The sequence below is a fragment of the Phaethon aethereus genome (assembly GCF_964289735.1).
Source record: "Phaethon aethereus genome assembly, chromosome: 6".
NCBI classification, from domain to species: Eukaryota; Metazoa; Chordata; class Aves; order Phaethontiformes; family Phaethontidae; genus Phaethon; species Phaethon aethereus.
This window is the reverse complement of record NC_138580.1, coordinates 8,436,133-8,458,425: the sequence shown is the minus strand read 5'-3', so window position 1 is coordinate 8,458,425 and position 22,293 is coordinate 8,436,133. Positions and strand designations below refer to the sequence as shown.

Genomic DNA, 22,293 nt, shown 5'->3' with positions numbered 1-22,293 from the left:
TACCCTGCAGCAAGAGATCCAACTATGGTTACCACCATTAGCCAAGGTCAGAAAATTATTGAATACTATCAAAAGTTCATCCACAGTATTTACCTCAGCAAACTCCAGCAATCCTAAATTCCACTGGGGGACAATATATTGGCTTAGTTATTGCCTCTTATTTGACATGGACCCTAAGCTAAACTTATTAAGAAATGTTTGGATCCAAGGATTTGGGTCAACAGTTTTAATTTGCAGTAGTTCTTTCATTTCAGAAACTGTCTTATTTCCTTCTCTCGGGCATCTGTCTGAGCACATGTAAAACATGATGAGCCCACTTGACTAAAAACCCACCAAAAGTATCATTAACCTCGGCTGATTACACCTACTGCCTCGGGACTGCAGACCATCGTGGCAGTAAATACTGGAGGCTGGTTTTACAAAAGGATTGGACACATTTACAGTTGTTAATAATACATGTACCTCTGCAAGGTACGTTGAGTCTTACAGGTAAGAGTTTGAAATGCACCTCACTGTGTTAGGTGTAACAAGTACGTTCAAATCAGTACTTTGACCCAGCACCAGCTTATAGGGCACCTCACCTCCATCCCTCCTGTAGACCCTGCATCAACTGAGCTTTCCATGTGAGGGCAGACCTGACAGCATGTCTGCACAGAGCCACAAAACTGTACTAACTAAATTGTCAGTACAAAAGGGCTAAAACTAGAGTTGACACTATTAGCAGAAGGCTACAGGTGAAAGTATTGCAAGGATATTTTAATTATCTTGAAAAGCAAGCATTACAAACTTAGAGTCAAAGTTTTAAGGAGATATATCCATGCTAGGGTATAAAAATCACAGGCACAGAGGTTAGCTCTGGTAATGAAAAGCATTTGGCATACAATTGTGATCAGCAATAGTGCTGTCTACAGTTCTGTATTTGGTTATCTTAATTTCTAAAACTTTTTTTTTTTTCTGGCTGCATTGCATTATCAAAGTACAGAGTATTACCACTGCTTCAAGACTATCTTGAATTCAGGCTGGAAGTGGTAAAACCCTTTTCAACAGAAGCCCACATCTATGAGGGCCACCGGGGACACAGTGGGTAAGAAAGCTGCAGGCTGTGTTGGTCTTCCCTTTCCAGGGCCTAAAATTGGTCCTGACCAGCAGTATAGAGCTGTGACAGACACTGTCCTTGGCCCAAATATCAGCAACAACACCTATAGTCAGTGACAGGCAGAAAAGTCAGTCCCAGCATCCTTCTTAGAAAGGCCTGATGCTATTACATATGAGATGGGCCAACATGATACACATCATACCTTAACTCAGTCTGCCCTTAAACCACTGTGAGCTCTAGGAGTGCTGGAATTGACCTTCTGCCTTGCCTGTCCTCTGCAGGTGGTAGAGACACAGTGTGCATGGAGAAACAGCAAGCATCCTTCCAGTCTTGTCCCATCCCAATAGGATGTAACGGTTATTCTGAATAGTGCATTTTTCAAGAAAGCACCTATGCTCTCTGCTTTATGCAAGTGGGAGAACATGGAGTATGTATTTACCATTTGGAAGGAAAAAGAATATTGTGCATGAGTCTCTGCTGAAGAAGAAACTTTTAGCTATGAAGAACAGTGTGAAAAAATTTTAAATGTACTTACTGTAAGCCTGACTTTTTTGAAAGTTTAAAGAGCTGGTACTATTCCTCCATTAATGTAATTTTAAAAATTATCTCACAGTCCTGAAATACTTGAAGGATTTATTTTTAATTAATCTTAATGTATAAATGAATTAATTAATATAATTGCTCATTTCAAAAATTTAATTCTGTACTCAAAAGAGTAGATGCAGTAATTTAGGTGCCACATAAACTATTCTTTATAGATAATAAAGTGGTTTTAAATGTCAAATCCACATTAGCGAAGTTTTGGCAGATGAAGAATATTTTGATCCGTGCATAATTACCAATCTTTACCTTGGCATGGTAGGTAAGGCTCGCATTTCTGCAGCTAGCAGCTCCCTGCCAAGCACATCTTTGTACATGTAATTTCTGGAGAGGTGAAGGCTTACTGGTTAAGACTTTCAAAGGAACTGGTGACTTAAGGTGTCTGAAAATTTCCAGGGTCCCACCTAATGGGACCTGTGTTTCAAGATTTCCAACATTTCTATAAATAAAGTACCCAAAGTTGAATGCCCAAAGCAACACACCTGCAGTCACTAGTCAATTGACAATTGACAATTATAAATCAAAAAGCTTAATTTAGTTGCTAATGAGTAGTCATAAAACTGGTGAATGCAAAAAAAGTAAATTACTTTGAAACACATACCCTCCATCAAAGGAGATTCCCAGGTCACTTAGGACTGACTCTATAAGGAAATAGTTTCTGCACCAGAGGGAAATAGCAGCAAGACACCAGCAGTGTCTGACTCTAGTAAATGAATGAAGTTTGTGAGACAACTCTCTTCAATGATGTATGTTATGCTCATAAAATTCATTCATACGTCATACAAACACTGGGATAGTCCAAGACACGGGCACATGGGGAGGGAAGAGTATGTAAAACTTTCTAGGTTTAAACAATGCCACATTCAAAAATAATTCAGTGCCTCGTATAACTGTGGCATACTGATTTCTGGACACGATTAACTGTATGTCCTTTAGCACATATAGTGAATTTTGTGCAAACTTCAGAATACCATGTAGAAGCCAGTCTGGGAGGCTGTGAGCCAGCTACTGCAATAATTCAACTTGTGCTGTTACCCAGACATAAATCAAACACTTTGCGCCCTGCTGAGACAGCAAGACCTGAGCTTTTGCTGAATTCCTACAGATTAAAAAAAAAAAGCTTTGGCAATGTAGTTGATGTGGTACTCAAAGGAAAGCTTGAAGACACAGATGAAACCAAGAGTACAAGGTGGTTGGAAAGTAAATAACAATCCCATCAAACAGAACCGCACATGGAAGAGGGTTAGGAGGAACCCGCTGCTTAGACAGTGACAACCGGCGTGATTCAGTATCCCAAGATGATCCAATTTACAAAAACACAACATGAAAGAAAACTCCCATCAAGCCCTCAGTAACAGCAGGAGAAACAAGTATGAGCTACTAGTTGATAACTAAGAATGTTTGAATGAAAATAGCTATAGAATAAACAGAGGACATTGTCTCTTGTCTGAGACAGATGTAGATCAGGAAAAAGTCCACTGAGGTTCCTGGAGTTTAAGGGATGTAAAAGACACAAATTAAGTAAGATGCAAACACTTGCAATGTCAGATTCTGCCACCTTAATCTATGTATGAAAAGTATGTACTTTTCTGTCTCAGATGTATATCTAGTCGGTAGAAACTGAAGTTTCTACTTAATGGAATAAGGCAATAGGTAGATGGGCTAAAGGCAGAAGCAGCATCTTGAATAGCTTTAGTAAAGCTGTTCAGGAATCTTCTATTGACTGCTCTAGAGGAGACTGCAGTTTCCATGAGTAAAATTAGAATTTTGGAAGGGAAGTGCCAATATCTTTATTAAAAAACAGATTTCCTTTAGGATATGTTGTCGTTTAGCCCCAGACAGCAACTAAATCCAAAACACAGCACTATACCAGCTATTAGGAAGAAAATTAACTCTATCACACCCAAAACCAGGACAGGATAACATTTCTGGTGACAATTTACACAAATTTAATGCACACACACATGCCCACACACCCCTTCTTACTATGAGTCAGAAGGTTTTTGTTTGTATGCTCAAGGACAGTGTGCTTAAGGTCAGAAAGAGCACCGTAGTTCACCTGCTAAGTACCCCCACCTCCTCCATCTCGTGTACCAGGTAAAGTCTGGGGTTGTTTCCCCTCCAGAGACAGCACTTCAGAGGATGACAGCTGTGTAACCTGGTGCTCCACACCTGCCATAGAGTAGCTGGGCAGCAGGGGAATGCAAGGCATATAAATGATGACCCTCTGAAGGCATTGCAGCAAAAGTGGAAAGGAAGTAAATTCAGTTTAAGAGGAGATATTTTCAACATTTCTAAGTAAAAAAATAGTTTTAGTTGAAAACAAAATGTCAAAATAATGAATCAAATTTCCCAGGATAGAAATAGCCGTTCTTTCCCAGTCTAATGCTTAAATCTGAAAGGAATTCTGCATTACCCTTGTGGAGTGACTTGATTCAAGCACTTGTCTTTCAGGAAAGCTCTTTAATAACCAGGTATATTTGAACCGACTTACAAAGCAATACAAACAAAAGAATTTTCATTAAGAGTCAAATCTTGTTCTTTTTTACTAGGACTGCAATTTATGCCATAAAAACTTCCAAAGAAGTTGGGAAATAACTTCAAAAAACTGTTTCAATACATTATGTAGTGAATAATACACTGGAAGTGAAAATAGATCGGTAGGATTTTGGAGAGCCATGTCCCATAGTGTACATCACCAAAGACACATACGAGCCTTCTGAACAGTTACACGTTGGTTTGGGATTCAGTGCAAGAAACCACTACCCTGAAACGCAATCATATCATGAGTTATCTTTGCCAAAACTCATAAATTCAAGCACAGGGAAAACATATTGGGTGTCTGGAAACAGTGGAGGTAATTTTTCCCTTCAGACCTCCTGGAGATTTTCACTGTAATGAAAAACTCTAAGGTATTATTATAGAAAGAAGTTGGGAAACTGTTTCCCAGCCAAAATTACTTAGATCCACTTTATATGAAAAAATACCCATTGAAATCATAAAAACTGTCTGGATTTACACTGTTAGCTTCCCATAAAGCCAGCTGTTGATACCCAATTATTTTAAATGCTTTGTGATGATCCCAGCTCACTTCCTATCTGGGTCAAATGAAGCCCTAAAAGCAAAAGCAGACAGGCAAGCTCAGAGGTGCAAGAACAGAAGTAAATAGAAATGAACTGCTAGCAGAGCCATTCACAGCAATTAGAGCTTGACAAGCACTTACAGACTCCCTAGTAAAGAAAAATGTCTGGTATTGGAGTAACTACCCTTGAACGTCCCTGCCTCCAGGGGTGCCGAGCAAAAGATATATTTACACTGCAGAGTTTTGCGTAGCTCTGTTGACAGCATGAAGCAGAATATTTTCCATGTGAAAGATTTAGCCAGTTCTTTGGCAGTGTGATTTTTAACCAGAAAACACTTATTCCATAAAGGTAAAACATATAGTGATTTAACTGAACTTTTCAGTAAGACACACTTTATCTAACGATCAAAATTGTAAGCTCATGGAGCAAAACAGTGTACATCATCTCCTTTAGTGTACATCAACTATTATAGCTATAGAAGTAAACGAGCAAGAGGGCCAAAAGTATATATATGTTTTTAGAACAAACGCAGGATTTTCCATCTGGGACTAAACCAAGTATCAAAATCTCAGGATTTTTAACACAGGCTGGAAATTCTGGTTTGCAGACAGTTCAAAGCTATAGCTTTGATTTGAGACTATCCCACATTCACTGTGAGTAGGTGGACAAAATAAGCAAAACTCAAGAACACCAGGGAAAGTTGACCATAGCTATTTGTAAAATAAATCTATGTCTGGATATGCCTTCATACCTTTTTGCAAAGTTATTTTTCCCCTTTGTACATTTACATGCACACGACTCTGTGAGAGAACTGTAGATTCTTCTTGGGATGCAACAATATTCAAAATAGGACATTTGAGAGGATGCCATGACTGAACTAGCAGGAGGGAGATTCACTATTCATTCTCAGTCTTGCAGGGTAGGGAATTATATCAACACTATAAAGCAACATAGGACATAATTTCTCTCTCTCTTCTCCCCAGGACTGTACTCAAGCGCAATCAGGCAACTGTGAGAGACAGAAAAGATGTATCCTTCTCAGGGTGTGTGTTATGTTTAATTGCTGAAGGCATGAAGCATTTTAAAAGGTTTGTCAATAAAATCCCTATTTATTTAACCCCAATCTCCTCAGATCTCTTGTTACAGGCAGCCTTCCGCTCTTAACATCTGGGCAGGCAAAGCCTCCAATTACGCTGCTGCATTTGGTAGGTTAATAGACCTAGATAAGGGTCCCTGGTATATCCATTTCCCTTGGTAACTGCTTATCTCCGGCTCGGCCGATGATACGCAGCTTTCCATGACCTTTCCTCTTCTGTGGCTGGACTGACATCTGTCACAGCTACACTTCGTAATTGATGGAGAAGAGGCAGGGGGAAAGGGAGAGACCAGCCCAAGATCGCAGCCAGAAGCAGGCTCACACCACTCAAGCTCTTCTCCCCTGCATGCAGCCTGCTCCTTGCCGGCATCTTCGGGGAAGAGGGCAGGAATGGGCAGGAGTGGGCAGGAGGCTGCTGAGCTGGCTGTGGACCAGATGGCAGGCACCCGCCAGCCACCCGGGAGCCCCCGGGGAGCAGAGCCTGGACCACACGTTGCAAATCATCAAAACTCCTCTGAATCATGACGTGAGGCTCCATCCAAAACAAAAATCTACTCTCAGTCAAATATTTCCGCAGCAAGATTTCTCCTTAATATGTCCGTAACTGGATGATATTGAAGAAAACCTGTAAAAATCAGCTCTCAGCACACAGTTCTCTCCCCTGCACTGAGATGAATCTATGACCGTTTTCTTCTAAGCCTCACTATGCACAAATTACCACAAACTTCTCATAGTTCGGTCTCTGGCATTTGTCAGCTTGAACATTTGACACCCATTTCTTTTTGTTGCACCCAAATTTTGCATTGTACCATGCTGAGGTTTTCTTCATGAATCTCTTTCAAAACACAGGCAGATGTTTGTCCTGCTTTTTCCTTCATTTTCATTTTTAGTTGCCCCCCTGCAGCCAAGTCAGTGTCTTTAAAAGCTTTTTAGAAATTTTTTATAATTTAATATTCTTATGTGGAAAGCCTGACAGGGAATTTGCTGAGATTCTGTAACAACATGGACTGATTTTCCTGCTTTTTTTTAAAGGCCACAGAATATCATTGCCCTCTGTATTTCTCTGTCCATCTGCCAGCTAATTTGCAGGCACTAGTAAAATCATCTTTTCTGTTCTCTGTACTTCTTAGCTTTCCTCCGTTTTTGCATCAAGTTCTGTGACAATGAACAAGGGCAGATGAGCTACACAAATTTCTCTTAAAGCTTTTATTTTAAACCTGCCAGATTTTGTTTGACTCTGAGTGTATTAGATAAAATTGTGAGTTCATACTAAACCTACCTTCTCTGCCCACAAGCTAGAAGACAACTGAAATTGTTTTAATGGTGCTGGGAGCAAGATGTGACCTGCTGAGCGCATGCAAGCTGAGAAGGCTGGCTTTGTTGCAGGCTGAACAACCTGAAAACAGCTACCTCTTGCCATCAGAGCACTGAGCTGCAAGGCCTGACCAGGGAGGGAGTTTAGACAGTTTCTCATTAGGGTCCTGAGATCAGCTCAGAGTCTGGAGAATTACTCATTATTCTTCGTTACTTTTATTTCTCTCTCACTATTTTTATTTTTCAAAATAAAGAGATGTAATTCATCATCATAAGAAACAGTGCCATTTTAAAGCTAAGGAAAAGGACAGGCCCCTTTTGAAAAGTGCGCTGCACATTTCTTCACTGGTCAACTAACACTACCTGAGAAGTGTTGACCTGCTAGCTAAGGCCTAAGGGAGAAGAGCAGAGTCCTCGAAGGCCTGCAGAGCAGTGGAAACCTGGGAGGGGGGGGATGCTCCTCTGGCCCCTGTTAAAGAGCACAGCAGATGAATGAAAGGCATCAGTGGATAGACTGAAGTTTGCTCAGTCCATATTTGCTGCTTTTAGCATGTCAGTGGGCTTTTTACTTTGAAAAGAGCCCCAAAACACCAGTATAGCATAAGATGAAGGAAATTACATAGTTGTAATAACATGTAAAATTCAAGGTAGACTAATCATCTTTAATTTGCCTGAGACAAATTGTCACCACAAATTAGGGCAACACATTACAGCATGGGGATACAGAAGTCAGTCCAAAGAGATGGGACGGGAGAGTTTCTATTTTCTAGGAGGTCTTTGTAACCTTTTTGGTGGTGAAAATCTCAACAGCGAGCCACAGTGCCAGTGAGGCAGGAGCAGCTGGCCGGAGCGGGCTGTGGGCAGCTCACACAGTGGGGTTTGCACAGGCATGGATGAGGCCTTGCTGCCCAGGATAGCAGACAACAGAGCTCTGGGGTCCCACAATCACTACCTGTGTGTAAGGAGATGAGAAATATCTGCTCAAGAAGTCGTCAGAGATGAGGACTTCATATGACTATCGGTACGTTCTGGGAAGGGAGTGTTTGGTTATTCTCTAATGCCCTTGCTGCTGTCCTTTCCTCTCATTGAAGCACTGTTTTGTGAATCATTTGACACATTATTTATGAGTGAAGAAGTACAGTTCATTGGGCAAAGTTTAATATTTGTGGCTTTCATGTGAGGAGCCAAAATGGTGTTCATGAGCAACCCCTAGAGGCTGAATCCAGCCCTTGAGGTTGCCAATGCCAAATCCACTTGCTCCCAGCACTTCCCAGCATCAGTCCCAGCAATATGAGTACTCAAAAACAGAGGTAGCTCTATTATCAGCACCCAGGAACAAACTTCTTCCTCAGAAGAAAACCTTTGTGAATGTCAAAGAGATGGCATGGTTTTCCTTGGTGCTGTCATCTTTGCTTGTTTCAGTATTTATTACACTAGCATGCTGAGTACTTGACATTGGCAGGTTTATCCTCTTATACAACTGTTCAACATCTATGAGCAGTTTCCGGTCATGCATCCATAGTACAGCTATAAAAACTCCTTGTTAATCTCAGTCATCATTTGAAAACATTAACTAAAAATAAATCTAGAATACCATCTCAATGAATTCAAATCCTATGTATAGCAAAACCAATTATTTTACAGCATGTGGCATTTACATTTTTCTTTCAGGTGATATTACAGTAGTTTATACATTCACTATGGTGAACAAATTTTTCCTAGTATCCTCAATAGTAAAACAAACATTTCTGATTAGGTGACCTCAGCTACCTACAGCTCTCATATACTAAGTATAAAGCAATACAGAGCGATCCCACAGAGACTGAGTAGGATTTTAATTACATTTTTGGTATATTTGTCTGGATTCCTTTCTTGTGTAAATCCAATGAATTTAGGGACATGCTTCTATATGATGACATGTTTATATTTAAGATGATGTAAAATTCCTACAGCACTTTTGCTCTGGAGAATCTTAAAAATCATGAAAGGCTGTGATATTGTGATGAATAGATAAACACCTTTAAAATGTACATCATTATGAGTATTGCCTCTTAACAACTATGTTTTTATGACAGAAGATATATTTGGTAAATTCAGTAGATATTCATTCTTACCACAAGACTGCTGTCCAGAGAAAGTCTTTTCCCAAATTCTCTTTTCTGGAGCTGTCTCTTTCTCTCCATAGCTGAGGTTATTTGTTTTCCTTCTGATCAACTAGAAATGTCAGGCTGTTTCCAGAATCACTGACAAAAAAAAAAAAAATTTAAATGCACATTTCAATATCCTACTTAACAGTTTCTGTCTTTCATCACTGACTTTATAATAACCCAGCAGCTAATGACTTTGTGTCTATAGTAGGCTGTGTTCCAGGAACAAATTTACTGTGCCAAAAAAAGCGAAACTCTCCAGACAGAAATATTACCAATATGTTTGAGTCACTTGTCAAATTAAAAAAAAGATAATCTGCTACTACTGTCTTTATCAATACACCCCATGTTTTCATAGTCTCTTTTGAACCGGACTGGAAGCTGGATTTGCAGAGCCAATGAACTACCTGGGCCCGGGGAGGGGGAGGTGGGGAGGGAAGCAGTTCATTTCACATTAATTGCACTCCTCAGTAAGCCCTGCTTGTTGGCACATCTGTACAGCTACTATGATGTACAAATTTTGGACCTAATCCTGAAGAGTTCTAAAAGCTTTCAACTCCCATTATCCTTAATGAGACACAAATGCCCTCAGCACTTCCCTTACATTTTTAAGGTCAAAGATTCTACGGTGATAATCAGCCAGTCCTACTGCCTGTACAGAAGAGCCGGGCAACTTCACCCAGTAAAGCTCTCACAGAGGGAATTAGTCTTTCCAGTTTTGTAAGGTTTGATTATTCCTGGCTGATGGTTTCTACTAAAACCAAGCCACAGCTTACAAGTAACAGCTACCAACCCTCTCTTTTCCTAAACATTCCTGATGATATACATGTTTGAAAGTTTTAGCTTGTATTTTAAGGTAATATTTATTGTGTGTGATCCAGGAACATGGGCAAAGCTAATGAATTTATTCAGGATTTACAGAAAGTAGTAGAATAATAACGGAAATCAGAACCTAGTCTAAATTAAGGCAGGCAGATACACTCATAAATACAGAACCAAATACAGAAATTTTCTCCCGCATCTCAGAGTGACTGCATTTACTGTATGACAGGACAACATCCTGTATCTCTTAATCTAGGGTAACTCACATAAAGGACAAAGAATTTTCACTACAAGAATTTGTCTACATTTTTTAGTCAAGATTTGATGTGCAAGTCTATTTAAAAACATACTTCTAATAAGGCTGAGATATTCATACAGTGGTACTTAATGCTAAACATAGAGAAATTAATTGCATTTGACTAAAAACCAAGACTAAACAAAAGACAAATCTGTCTGTTTCCGATCCTTTTTACTTATTGCAAACAGCACCTTCAGTCACAAACAGCCAGGTGATGCATGAATACACTGGGCTTGGCCATAGGGTAAGGCAGCTGGCATTCCCAAAATAAGCCTTGCATGTGCCCGCAGATGTATTTGCATGCCTATGGATAGACTTGACTTCTCATGCACCTGTGAACAATCCCATCTGTCGCTGTGGCGATATCAAGCAGATAAAACCACTGCAACTCTTTGCCCAAGTTGTCCCCAAATGCTCTGCCACGAGGGCATATAGGAGTCTGACCATGGGCCAAACACAGGCCACCTGCAAGGAGAGCAGGATGCCCCAGGTTAAGCTTTCCGAAGCCAGCTGGGATTCAGAGGGTTCCCAGAGGCATGCAAACTGGGATCATCAGGTACAATGTGGGCATCACAACTGGGACTGCTCTTGTAAAACACTTCCGAAGGGGGAAACCATAATTGGTCCAACTATCAAGCCATCCAGTGGTAAATTCAGCCTTTTGTTAAACAGCACATGCTGTCTCCTACACTTGTTTTGTACTTCTGGTTTACACTTATGCAAGACCAGAATTCAGGCCATTTTCTCCAAAATGGATAAAAATTAGCATCTATACACATTCATCTAAAGAACACATGCAATGAGAACATGTACACACAATGGAAAAAAAATCTCAGTTATTGCACTGTGATCATACCGTCCTTTTTTCCAGGTTTACCTGTAATCCCTTGCTTCCTTTTTATAGTGCTAATCCTAAAGCTACATACACTATTTAATTCAGCTAATAAGGAATCTCAGTGGTGTGCTATCCCATAATCACCATTGTTTCCTGGTTAGCTATCATGTCTCAAAAGAAATACCACAATAGATTTGAACAAACAGGCCATGTATTACACTATTCTTGTGATTATGCCAGAAATTAGCAAAAGAAAGACCTTATGTAATCTTTATATCATTCTTCTGTGCATTTATCGTGCCTGGAGAGCATGACTTCCACCAAGGGAGTCTTTGTTGATCAGCGAGCACAGAACCACTTAGGAGTGAGCCAGTGAGAGCTAGACTTTGAGACAATTATCCCCGTAGAAGGACAACTATTTAAAATGAATAAGGGTCTGAAGTTTCTGTCTGCAGGTATTTGGTGGAACCACCCCAAATTCTAGTTCAGAAGTAAAAGGAGAAAGGACTATTATTAATTATTCCTATAGCTTATATGCTATGCTGCCTTGGGCACTTCAAGGAGTGGATTTACTGTAGCCCTACCTAGCACAGCACGTGGCCCTACTCATGTACTGGTGAAGCAGCCTCAGACCTGCATACTCCACTCCACCCCCTGCACACACCGTGGAAGCTCAAATCTCTGGGCATGGTACCGTTAGCAGGCTGTTATGGATCTCTCCTGAAGAGTTAACAACCTAAGGCTGAACCCACTTCAAGTTTTGAATCAAAGGTAATTATCAGACAAGAAAATACAATAAATTGCCTGTACCAACATATGCTGGTGCCTCAAAGTACCCAACTCAGGAGGCCTTTAAAGAAAACTGATCATCAGACTGAAGCACTTAACAGAAACAGAGCAAGTTTTCATCTTGGGACAGTCATTTTTGTGCATCATACTGCTTGTCACAGAGAAAAAAATGACCCTCCCAGGTAAATATCTCTTCCTTAGAGACCAATCAAAAGACTAACAACAATTCAAAATGGAGGTAACACATCCCTCAGGAAGGTCAGCAGAGGAGAACCAGATGGAACAGTCTTGAAATATAAAAGAACTGAGAATCACTTTGCCCAATCATCAGAAATACTATTTTTGTGTCTACAGACAGTAGAAATGTATCTGCCTTCCCTGACCAGTTTGCTTGTCGATATCTTTACAGCAGAGACCCCAGTGATCATGCAGACCTTGACTGTCCCATTTAGCTTGGCTGAACTGTGAACTATTGCAAAGTCACTTCTGATTTATGGTGTCTTCGCTGATACTGCACTCACGTATGTAGCTTGCCAAATCTTTGGGGGCACACTTTACAGCTCTTTGTGCTGCAAGAAATTTTTACGCTGTAGTACTCTTCTCTAAGGGACTATAGAGTGCATCTATGCTGAGCATATTGGGGAAGACACTGAAGTTAGAGGCACTTGGCAGTTAAGCCTGTATCCTCAAGAAGTATATGGGGATCAGTCTAAGGGAATGCAGGTCCCACATGTTTGCCTACTGTCTTCTCAGTTTTGCATTGAGCTCAGGGAAGAAGGTTTTGTACGGACACAGAAAAAACTCTCAAGGGAAGACCTAAGTGGGATCTTGCTTCAGTACGGTATACCCTCACTGTTCATAAAGCCAGCACACCAGAGGCATCAGCTTGATTATATATCCTAAAGTGCAGTATTTTTAGTACTCGGGAGAAGAATGTTCTTTACTTCAGGAGATGGCTCTAAAATTATGCCCTGCAGAAACGGTGTGATTAACATAGAAAAGAACTCTCTAAAATCTATGCAAGAAATTTCTTGGGTTATAATATCTTCTTCATTTCTAGCAGTAACAAAGGATGATTGATGTATATTGCTTTAGCTGATAAAAACGTATAACATTATATCCCTTAGATAAGCATCCAAGATATTTTCAGACAGTTTGAAACTGCAGTTACATTTCAACAGAGCTATGCCAACATATGCCAGCTGGGAACTAGTACACAGTAACTGGAAACGGACTGTATTTATTTTTCTGTCTCTTACAGATTAGTATAAATTTAGCAGTTATGACACATGACAAAAGTGACAGCTCTGCAAACCAGCATCCTTTCGTTTAAATTCAGGAGAGAGATAATGCAGCCTCCCCACCCTCTGCTTTGCACACCTTAGTGCTGCCAGAAGGCAAAACACCCATAGGGCAGCAAGATCTTCCCTCTCAGCAGCCTGCGTGTCTTTCTGAGGTGTTAACGAGAGGACGGGGTTTGTGATGAGGACATCAAATTGTTGGGTAATGGAGTGAGGCCAAAGTTATACCTTTAAATGATCACCTTTAAGTACTTTCATCTACTCTGATAGTCCTGCTTGTTCGACAGCCATGCTTTAAGACTGAAAGGGAATAACCAGAACTGGTATTATCCCTCAGCAATGAAAGGAGAAGGAAAATAATATCACTAGCATAGGTCAGGAAGCAGCTATGAGAAAGTAAAGACTGTCATCAATGCAAATGTTAGTTAGAATGAGCAGGTGACCTAAAGGTGAAAGATTTTATATCTCATTACCAATCTCTGGAGTGATTCAGTTTCCTAAGAACCTAATTGAATTGAACTGAATCTGCCATTGTCCAGCTGTGTTTCTGTTGCCGGCTCTGGTGCTAACACCAATGTGCGTATGCTTGCCTTTGTTGTGGTCTTTGTAGGAAAAGGGATAAATAAGTACGGTACAGTCTGAGCCTTTTCAGAACCGGAAGAAAAAAATTCAAGAATTAAGGAGTTGATGTGTATTCAACAGATCAAATTTCTATAAAATCACTACATTTGCCTTCCCAGGCATAGGCCAGTCAAAAATTCTAGGTTTGTACTAAGCTTTTGGAGTATTTCCCTTGTTGTTTTTTTTAAAGGGTAGAGTGTTCCAACCATCAGAGCAGTAACAGCAGAAAACCCCACCTTCACAAAAGATGAGAAAATTCTGCCTAGTGATTAATAGTGAGCCACGAAAATTGTTTCATTACCACACCCCTATCTCTCCCCATCATGGTATTTAGCCTGGTCATGACTTTAAGTGATAAAGTGGAAAAATAATTCCAAAATTCTCTTTTGAGCTCATGTTTCAAACTTCAACACTTGGGAAATAGAAAACTACAGCGACATTGGCATTTCTTCAACCTGAAACTTAGCTAAATGATTTTGTTTTGCCCACAGTGTATTCCATAGCAATGCTGCAAGCAGGGCCTGCCTGCCTAATGCCCAATACTCCCAGGTATTTGCTTAGGCTGGTCAGCAGTTTGTTAGCGCTAATGTATGCATCATACGTTCACACCCACTGGATTAGGTTGCTATTTAGATAAGCGAGCTGCATTTTTGCGGAGAGTGAAGGAGAATGTGCCATGTGCCAGCATTAATGAGTTAATTAAATTAGAAACAAGAATCTAAAATGCTTAGATAAGTAGAATACTATGGGAATTACAAGGCAGCAAACACAGCACTGTTCTACCATTCTGCCTATATACCTAGATATTCTGACTGGTTTTAGAAAATTATATTAAAAAAAATGTCAAGTCAATTAGAAAACATCTAGATAGAAAAAGATTCTCTCCTAGTTCTCTTTTGTTTTCCTGTGGGATAAATAATTTTGATACCCCCCAAATTTCTTACAACCTCTAAAGCTGTTCCAAAGGGTATTGGAACTGTAGAGGCAGTGCACAAAGGCAGCAGAGCCCTGCAAGTTATTTTGTGATCCAAAACACTCCCTAATCCAGTGGTCCTCTAGTTCTGGTTGAAAACTGTCCAGCGGTCATCCACAAGGTCATGATAAAGTAGCCCCAAGGAAATGTGGGAAGGACCAGAGCTAGACAAGGAGCCTTCTCATCTTTTTTAATTAAGTACGATAACACTCACACATGGCAGTCTACAAAGAAACTGAGGCTGAGTAATTTGAGAGCCAAATGCTGTGGATCTCTCCTGCACTCACCCCATCCTTTGAAAGGGAATCAGTAGAGCACATAGGACGGTCTCATGCAATTTTTGACAGGTGATTGCTTGCCAGCAAAGAACAGACTCTTGGTGCAATGTTCTAGAAACACAACATTTAAAATAAAGAAGCTCAGCTACTAAATTCCACCCTGTTTCAACCACCATTTTCAAAATACATTAATGCTTTCTTCATGCAAGATAATCTTTCATTTATTCAGCAAACTAAACAACCAGTAAAACTTTCTATAGCGTTGCTTCTAGGATTTAAACAAGTTAAGATTAAGGGCTTAAACCTAGCAAACCTATCGGTGGTCTCAAAATAATACCAGGAATTTCAATAAATCAGAAAATAAAGAATATGGCATTAAAGATGTTATTATTACGACAGCTGTCAAGATGAATTGCATGAGAAGTATTTAAAAGATTTATATCTCAGTATCTCACCAGGTTAATTAAATGGATGCATGCATTCATTTAAGAGGATAAGGTGGGTTGCAGTGACATAAAATGAGAGGGCGCAAGATTACGTTCTTTCAGTATTAACAAGAAAGGGTTGAACCGATATCATTTCTGTATTCTGTAATAAGCATGATTCATCCATTGCCATTTTCAGGTCTCATTTTCTTTCTGGCAAAAAAAAAAGAAAAAAAAGGCTATGAACATTTATAGACTAATATAATCAAAGCTTTAACCTTTTCAGCATTTTCTGTTTGCATTGGCTGTCCGTTTTTATCATGGGGTTCCAGGGCCATGCTGCAGGGAGGAGAAGAATGACCAGTAAATTACACCAAAGAATGCTGGAAAGGTCAAAGGATTACCCTCCCCTGTTTGCTTTTATGGGACATACGAAGCATTCATATCATGCAATAAAATTATTGGGACAAAAATTATAAACATAAGCAGACAGAAAGCATGAATCTGTTGTCAGGACAGCATGAAAGAAAAAGATATATTACAGTGTTATCATGAATAAAAAACAGATTATGACAATGGTGTTTGTGTATCCTTAGTTCCTGCACTGAAATCAAATCCTTCTGAACATTGTAAGACCCATATCCAAGAGATATCCAAGCAAGACTGAGTCTATTCAGACTGAAGAAAACATCAGATCCAAAGCTCCCATTTCTTGGGTGAGTTTCTAACCACTCATTATTATATATTATTTGTTACTATATACTATTATAAATTATGTGGTATAGGTTATTATACAGTAAAGATGGATTCCCTTAGCCATCAAGCCTCTTTCGCAGTCTAGGCTGTTAGTATGCAAAAGGCACATTCTGAACACAGCAACAGCATCAGCTGCGTCTTGGGGCTTCAACATGCGTTTGTCTCCCTTGGGAATCACAGCTGAGCTTAGGTCAGGAACGGGCATTTCCAGGCACCTGGAGAAGCTGAACTCCAGCACCTGAGGAAATTCCACTGTTACTATTCATAGATCTAAAGGTGGAGATTTTGAGGTTCAAAAACAAATGACCCATTTATATCCCAATAAAGACGCCTCTGGCATCAACTGGGTGCAACTTTGTAATCTTGTACAGTGTTATTAGAGCTAGTCGTTTCTCACGGTAAAAAGGCTGGCTGGCAGCAGAGAGCCAAATGGGAATCTCATTAGGTTTCAAGTACTGAATTACAAATGTTCATCAGAGGCAGTGGCACCTGGTTTAGGAGGCCGATAAAGATAATGTACTAAATTCATACGTATTCATCTAATATGTTGCAATGTTCAGAAAAATGCATGCAATTAAATCCAACATCTGAATCATTCTGACAGACAACTAATTGAAGGTAAAAATTTAAAATATACAGTCAAATTTCCTATGTTTTGCTCTGTTTGATTTGTATTTTCTTCTCATTTTTCTTTCATTGGTGTAAATAAAGGCACTACTCAATGAAGTCCAAGAATTTCAAACCTACATGTAAGACCTGTATTGGGTGTCTGTTGTAAGCAACAGTGGGTTGTCAGCTCAGTTTCCTGAAACTAGAACCAGGAGCTTGCAAAATGTGCCTAAAGATCCCTTCTTCTCTGAGACAGATGCATTTCAGTCAGGATCTTTTCTGCCTGCCCATCTGTCCCAATCATAGTCCAGGGGGACCACTAAAAATCATCAGTTCTTTGTGCACGCTCCACCCCTTCCACCTGCCCTGCTAAAAGGGATGATGGCTGCAACAGTCACGGGATGGCTCCATCATCGGAACACAAGCCCGTCAGACACCAGAGACTGAATATACTTCACAGCTTTTTGTCACCTTCACCTCTCTTGTTTCTCATTCATTCATTTTGCAGTCTGTGCACAATGAAGTATTTTGCTACAAATGTTTTCTAACAGTACATTTTGGTGAATGAAAGAAGTTTTGTGAGATGAAGTGTCCCAAATGAATGCTACTTGTTTGGTCTTCTGTGGCCGCACAGATGAAAAGAATGAAAGATCATTTATTTATTGATATATTCCAGCTCATGGGTATGAGGAATTATTAAAATCCTCTTAATATAGTGATAGTGTTCAGACATCCAGTTTTACTCCACAGAGCACTGGGTAACACTTCAAAATGTTCACGTGGCTCAAAGGAAAACACCCAACATAAAATAAGTATTGTAAAAACATTTCCTCGGTTAGTAGTAACATCTTCAGCACGCAGCGCTGCACATCCTCCTTAGATAACCAAAGCCATTTGCATCAGAGGGAATATTTCAACATCTAGACTGCAGAATTTGTTTCTAATGAATCTGGGCCTTTGTGGGTTGTAACATCGTGTCTCACTTTTCACCTTGCTGTACAGACACTCCCAGTGGGCCAGCACCTATCCTTACATTACAGGCAATAACTTTATAATGAAGGTATTAGTTCAATAAGAGCCCAGAAAAGAAGCTGAATCAAGCTCATAATCCCTTTCTGTCTTATGAAAAATAAAGGAAGATAAGGTACAGAGAAATATCACAGAAATACAGAATCATTAAGGTTGGAAAAGACCTTTAGGATCATCAAGTCCAACCACCAACCCAACACCACCGTGCCCACTAAACCATGTCCTGAAGTGCCACATCTACACATTTTTTGAACACTTCCAGTGATGGTGACTCCACCACCTCCCTGGGCAGCTTGTTCCAATGCCATCCCTCCATGACCTAGGAGGAGGGTAACTGAGAAAGGGCTCAACTTGTCTATCTGCATAATCTGAAAATAGATCCTCCCTCCCACCATGGTTAAAGTCCACCCTGGGGAAGGACAAGAGGGGAATGACAGTGCCAATTTCTTCTAGTGCCAGCCAAACCAGAACTGGGCCCCTGGTTTGAAAGGATAGACTGTAGAACGGGAATGAAGCAAGAACATGCAACTTCATTACGCTCAGCAGCACCAGGTGCTTCCAGCACAGGACACAATGAATATTTTTATCAGAAAAAATTCTTCATATATTACTCATTTTGCTTTGCAAATACCTTCACTGACTCCTGTAAATCTGTACAGTTCGGCCAGAACTACAGAACTACAGAACTACAGCTGCAGTTCCTTGGACTCTGTGGTCACCTCTGTTCACTGCTACAGGCAAGACAGATAAAAGATATGCGGTACTGGAACTGAATTTGAAGGTGCCAGAACTAACTGTAAGGGTGGTGACAAAAATCCTTTAGCTGGCTCCTGGCTGTTTGGCCTTTGCAGAAGTTAGTAGTAGTCTACTCTCATTTCAGCTGACCCAGCACCATCCAAGGATCAGACCCAAAGGAATTCAGCTCCAGCATTCCCAAACATGCTTCAGTGACATCTCTTCTCTATGCTCATGCTCACAGCAGAAAGGTGACAGGGTACGGCTCAGCTCTAGCACCTTCGGCGTTGTTGTGGGATGTATTCTCTATACATCAATGAGTATTCATAAAGAAAAGCTCCAGGGAGATTTCCCCAGCCAATTCAAATTCGCTTTATCCTTACACAACAGAGCATGTAGGACTGTGGGATATAAAGACTGTAAAATTAAAAGGAACAGATACACATTCATTAAACTCCATCTTCAGCTTATGGCCAAGAAAACTATTATGAAAACGCTAAAATTGAAAGATGTTCTGTCCTCATTCATATTTCCTTAGACGGTGACAGAACACTGAACAGTGTTGGCATACTGAACAGCCCTTCACCTCTTTTTTCTCTGCAATTCTAGAGTAATCTCATCTCAAAAGCCAAATTCAGTTCTGGGCCAAAAGGAAGGAGACAAATTTGATGGAATTCAGACAACAGCAGCAAAGATGATTAAAGTATTGACTTGGTGTGAAACGATTAACAAGTCCCTTCATAATAGTTTCAAACAATGACAAAGAGGAGACTAAAATGGGAAGGAATGGCCATCTACGCAAGTTTGAGGGACATATACTAACACTAGAGACAGTGAGGAATTGATTAGGTTATTGACAATAGGCTGAAAAGAAATAAAGAGGGGGAAATGATGCTGAGTATCTGAAGAAATTACCTAAAGTGAAATCCAATATGGATTGATTCCCAGAGAATCAAAGGAACACTTGTCATATAAAAAAATAAGGCAAGATGAAGTACAATAAAATACACTGAAAGTGAGGATGCCAGCAGGAATGAGTTGTCTGAAGAAAGACCCTGATGGGGAAGAAAAGAGCCCATTCTCCCTTTCTTCTCAGAGTTTCTCTTTATACGTTGCAGTGGTTGATCCACATTAGAGACAATTAGAATGAAAGGCTGTTGCTTTGAGGGCGGAGGGAAGAGCCACTCCATTCTCCTCCCATGCAGTCAGATGCTGGCAGTGGTTATTCCAGTTTCTCAGTGTGAAGACGGCTGTCACACTGTCACACACTGATTTCTAATTTTTCCATCTGGCAGAAACTTAATAAAAATGTAAATTAAAAAACATTCATGAATTTCCTACTTAAAAGGTTCATAACTCTCCTATGTTTTATGTATGGTTTATGTCTTTAACTCGTCTGCACTCAGTTCTACCAAGGGAAATGGGAGAGAACATATAGTTTGCCACCACAGATAATAATCCAGCACATTGGGATTATGGGTACAGTAATAACTAGAAAATATTAGAAAGAGAGGAGGCATACTACTAAAATTCTCTAGTGTCTCTCTCTCTTGCATCTGTCCATTTAGAATGCAAAGTAAAAATCATTAAACTACCAAAATTGTCACAAAAGAAAAAAAAAAAACTACTGACATTTCAGAAGTTTGTCATCCACTAAAATCTGGACTCTATTTTTGCTTGAAGTAGCAACAGTTGGGTTGGCACGGGATTATTCTTCCACTTTTTCTTATAGAATTCATGTTAATGCCTCAAATGGGATATTTTTTTTCCCCCTAGATTATTTCTTGGAAGTAATGCTGTGTAAGTTTAGATAAAGCTTTTAAGATTATATCTTACACACCTCCAGTCTTGGAATAACCAAAGTTATTCAATATTACTATTTAGCTTGAATTTTGGCAGAAAAAAACCCCCATTTTTAGTGGGGAAGCGGAAAGCATTATTACACTTGCATGGTCTAAATGATCCACTCTGAATTTTAAAGTGCATCTTGAGACTAAACATAACCTTTTTAAGTATTTTGTTTTGCAAAAGGTTTATTAATTTGGGGGGAACAAGGGGGAAGAAACAGTTTGGGACATAAGCAAGGAAGAAAGAAAGTATACTTGGTTCATTTCAGGTAAGCCCTAAGTGTTTGCCCATATTTTGAGTTGGATCCCTGTTCCCGAGTGGGTGGTTCAGGTTGATTCACTAACTTCCGCTGTCTCAGTTTCTCTGCTATACTGTGAAGGTAATAATATATAGTATATAAAAGTGCCATTTACAGAATAATTCCTCTTTGTCAGAGACGTTAATAGTGAAACTTGCTATTAGTGCTGCTGCTCTGTGTCATTACTTTTCTCTGTCTACCAGATATGTACATCACTAAGCACCCAAACAGGGGAATGATTGTTTCTCCAAATTCTGCACGATGCAGCAGAAGACACTCAGTTCTCATTCACCTCTTGGCTATTTTCTCAAAATGAATCTGATTGTAGAAATGCAATTAGAACAGAATTAAACCCAACAAAAAGGCAGAGGACAGTCTGCCACCATCGACAGCAGCCACGTACGCAATGAGCCAGGTATCATAGAATCATAGAATAGTTTGGGTTGGAAGGAACATTTAAAGGTCATCTCATCCAACCCCCCTGCAGTGAGCAGGGACATCTTCAACTAGAGCAGGTTGCTCAGAGCCCCATCCAGCCTGACCTTGAATGTTTCCAGGGATGGGGCATCTTCCCCCTCTCTGGGCAACCTGTGCCAGTGTTTCATCACCCTCATTATACCTAGTCTGAATCCACCCTCTTTTAGTTTAAAACCATTACCCCTTGTGCTCAACTCCCTGCAGAGATTTAAACCCAGCTCCCCTGCAGGACAAACCAGCAAGCATTAAAGCAGCATTAAAAAAAAAATTTAAAACAGGCCCCTTTTTTTCTGTAATAGTTTGGGGTCTTAAGCAGGATGCTGTAGCCATTAGTGCTGCTCAACTTTGGCTTTCCCTGTTGATGCACAGCGATGTTACCTGGAGCTACTGGAGAGAAGAAAACCTCTGAATGGGACTCCGGGAAGGGGAAAAGGAAAGAAAGGAGAAAGCCAGGTGGGGTCTTCATGAGACTTATTGCCCAAGGGTGTATCCTAAACCCATAAGAAGGTGTCATAACCTTCCTGTCTTTTTGGGCAAGGATTCTTTGAGTTAAATCTTAACCTCTGCTTTGCCTCACGCCTGAGTGAGCCACCCCATCTCAGCTGAGTATGCTAGGAGCTAGGAGGATCTAGACTCCTACTGCTGCTGGTTAAGTTAGGTACTTCATGGAGGGGTCTCAAATATGCTCCCCACAGTTATAAGTTCTCGAACCATGCAGAGAGAGTCCCCTTGTAATGCACCGGATCGAAACCTGGAGTTCAGGTAGAGAATAATAAGTAAAACAAGTAAAGAATAATTTGTTTCCACAACAGATAATAGCCAGTGGGTGAAAGTGAGACTTTAGTGCTTCACTAGGGAGACAG

General features: G+C 40.2%; 1 protein-coding gene across 1 annotated transcript in view; it reads right to left on the bottom strand.

Moving 5' to 3' along the window:
- Nucleotides 1-9,973, bottom strand: part of NCKAP5 (NCK associated protein 5) — a gene marked incomplete at its 3' end in the record, with an annotated part of 384,285 nt that extends 374,312 nt beyond the window's left edge. Inside the window, exon 1 of the mRNA XM_082001372.1 lies at nucleotides 9,304-9,973. Within this exon, the coding sequence (XP_081857498.1) occupies nucleotides 9,304-9,372 (69 nt within the window). The 5' untranslated portion in view covers nucleotides 9,373-9,973. The remainder of the gene's footprint in view (nucleotides 1-9,303) is intronic.
- Between the last annotated feature and the right edge of the window lie 12,320 nt (nucleotides 9,974-22,293).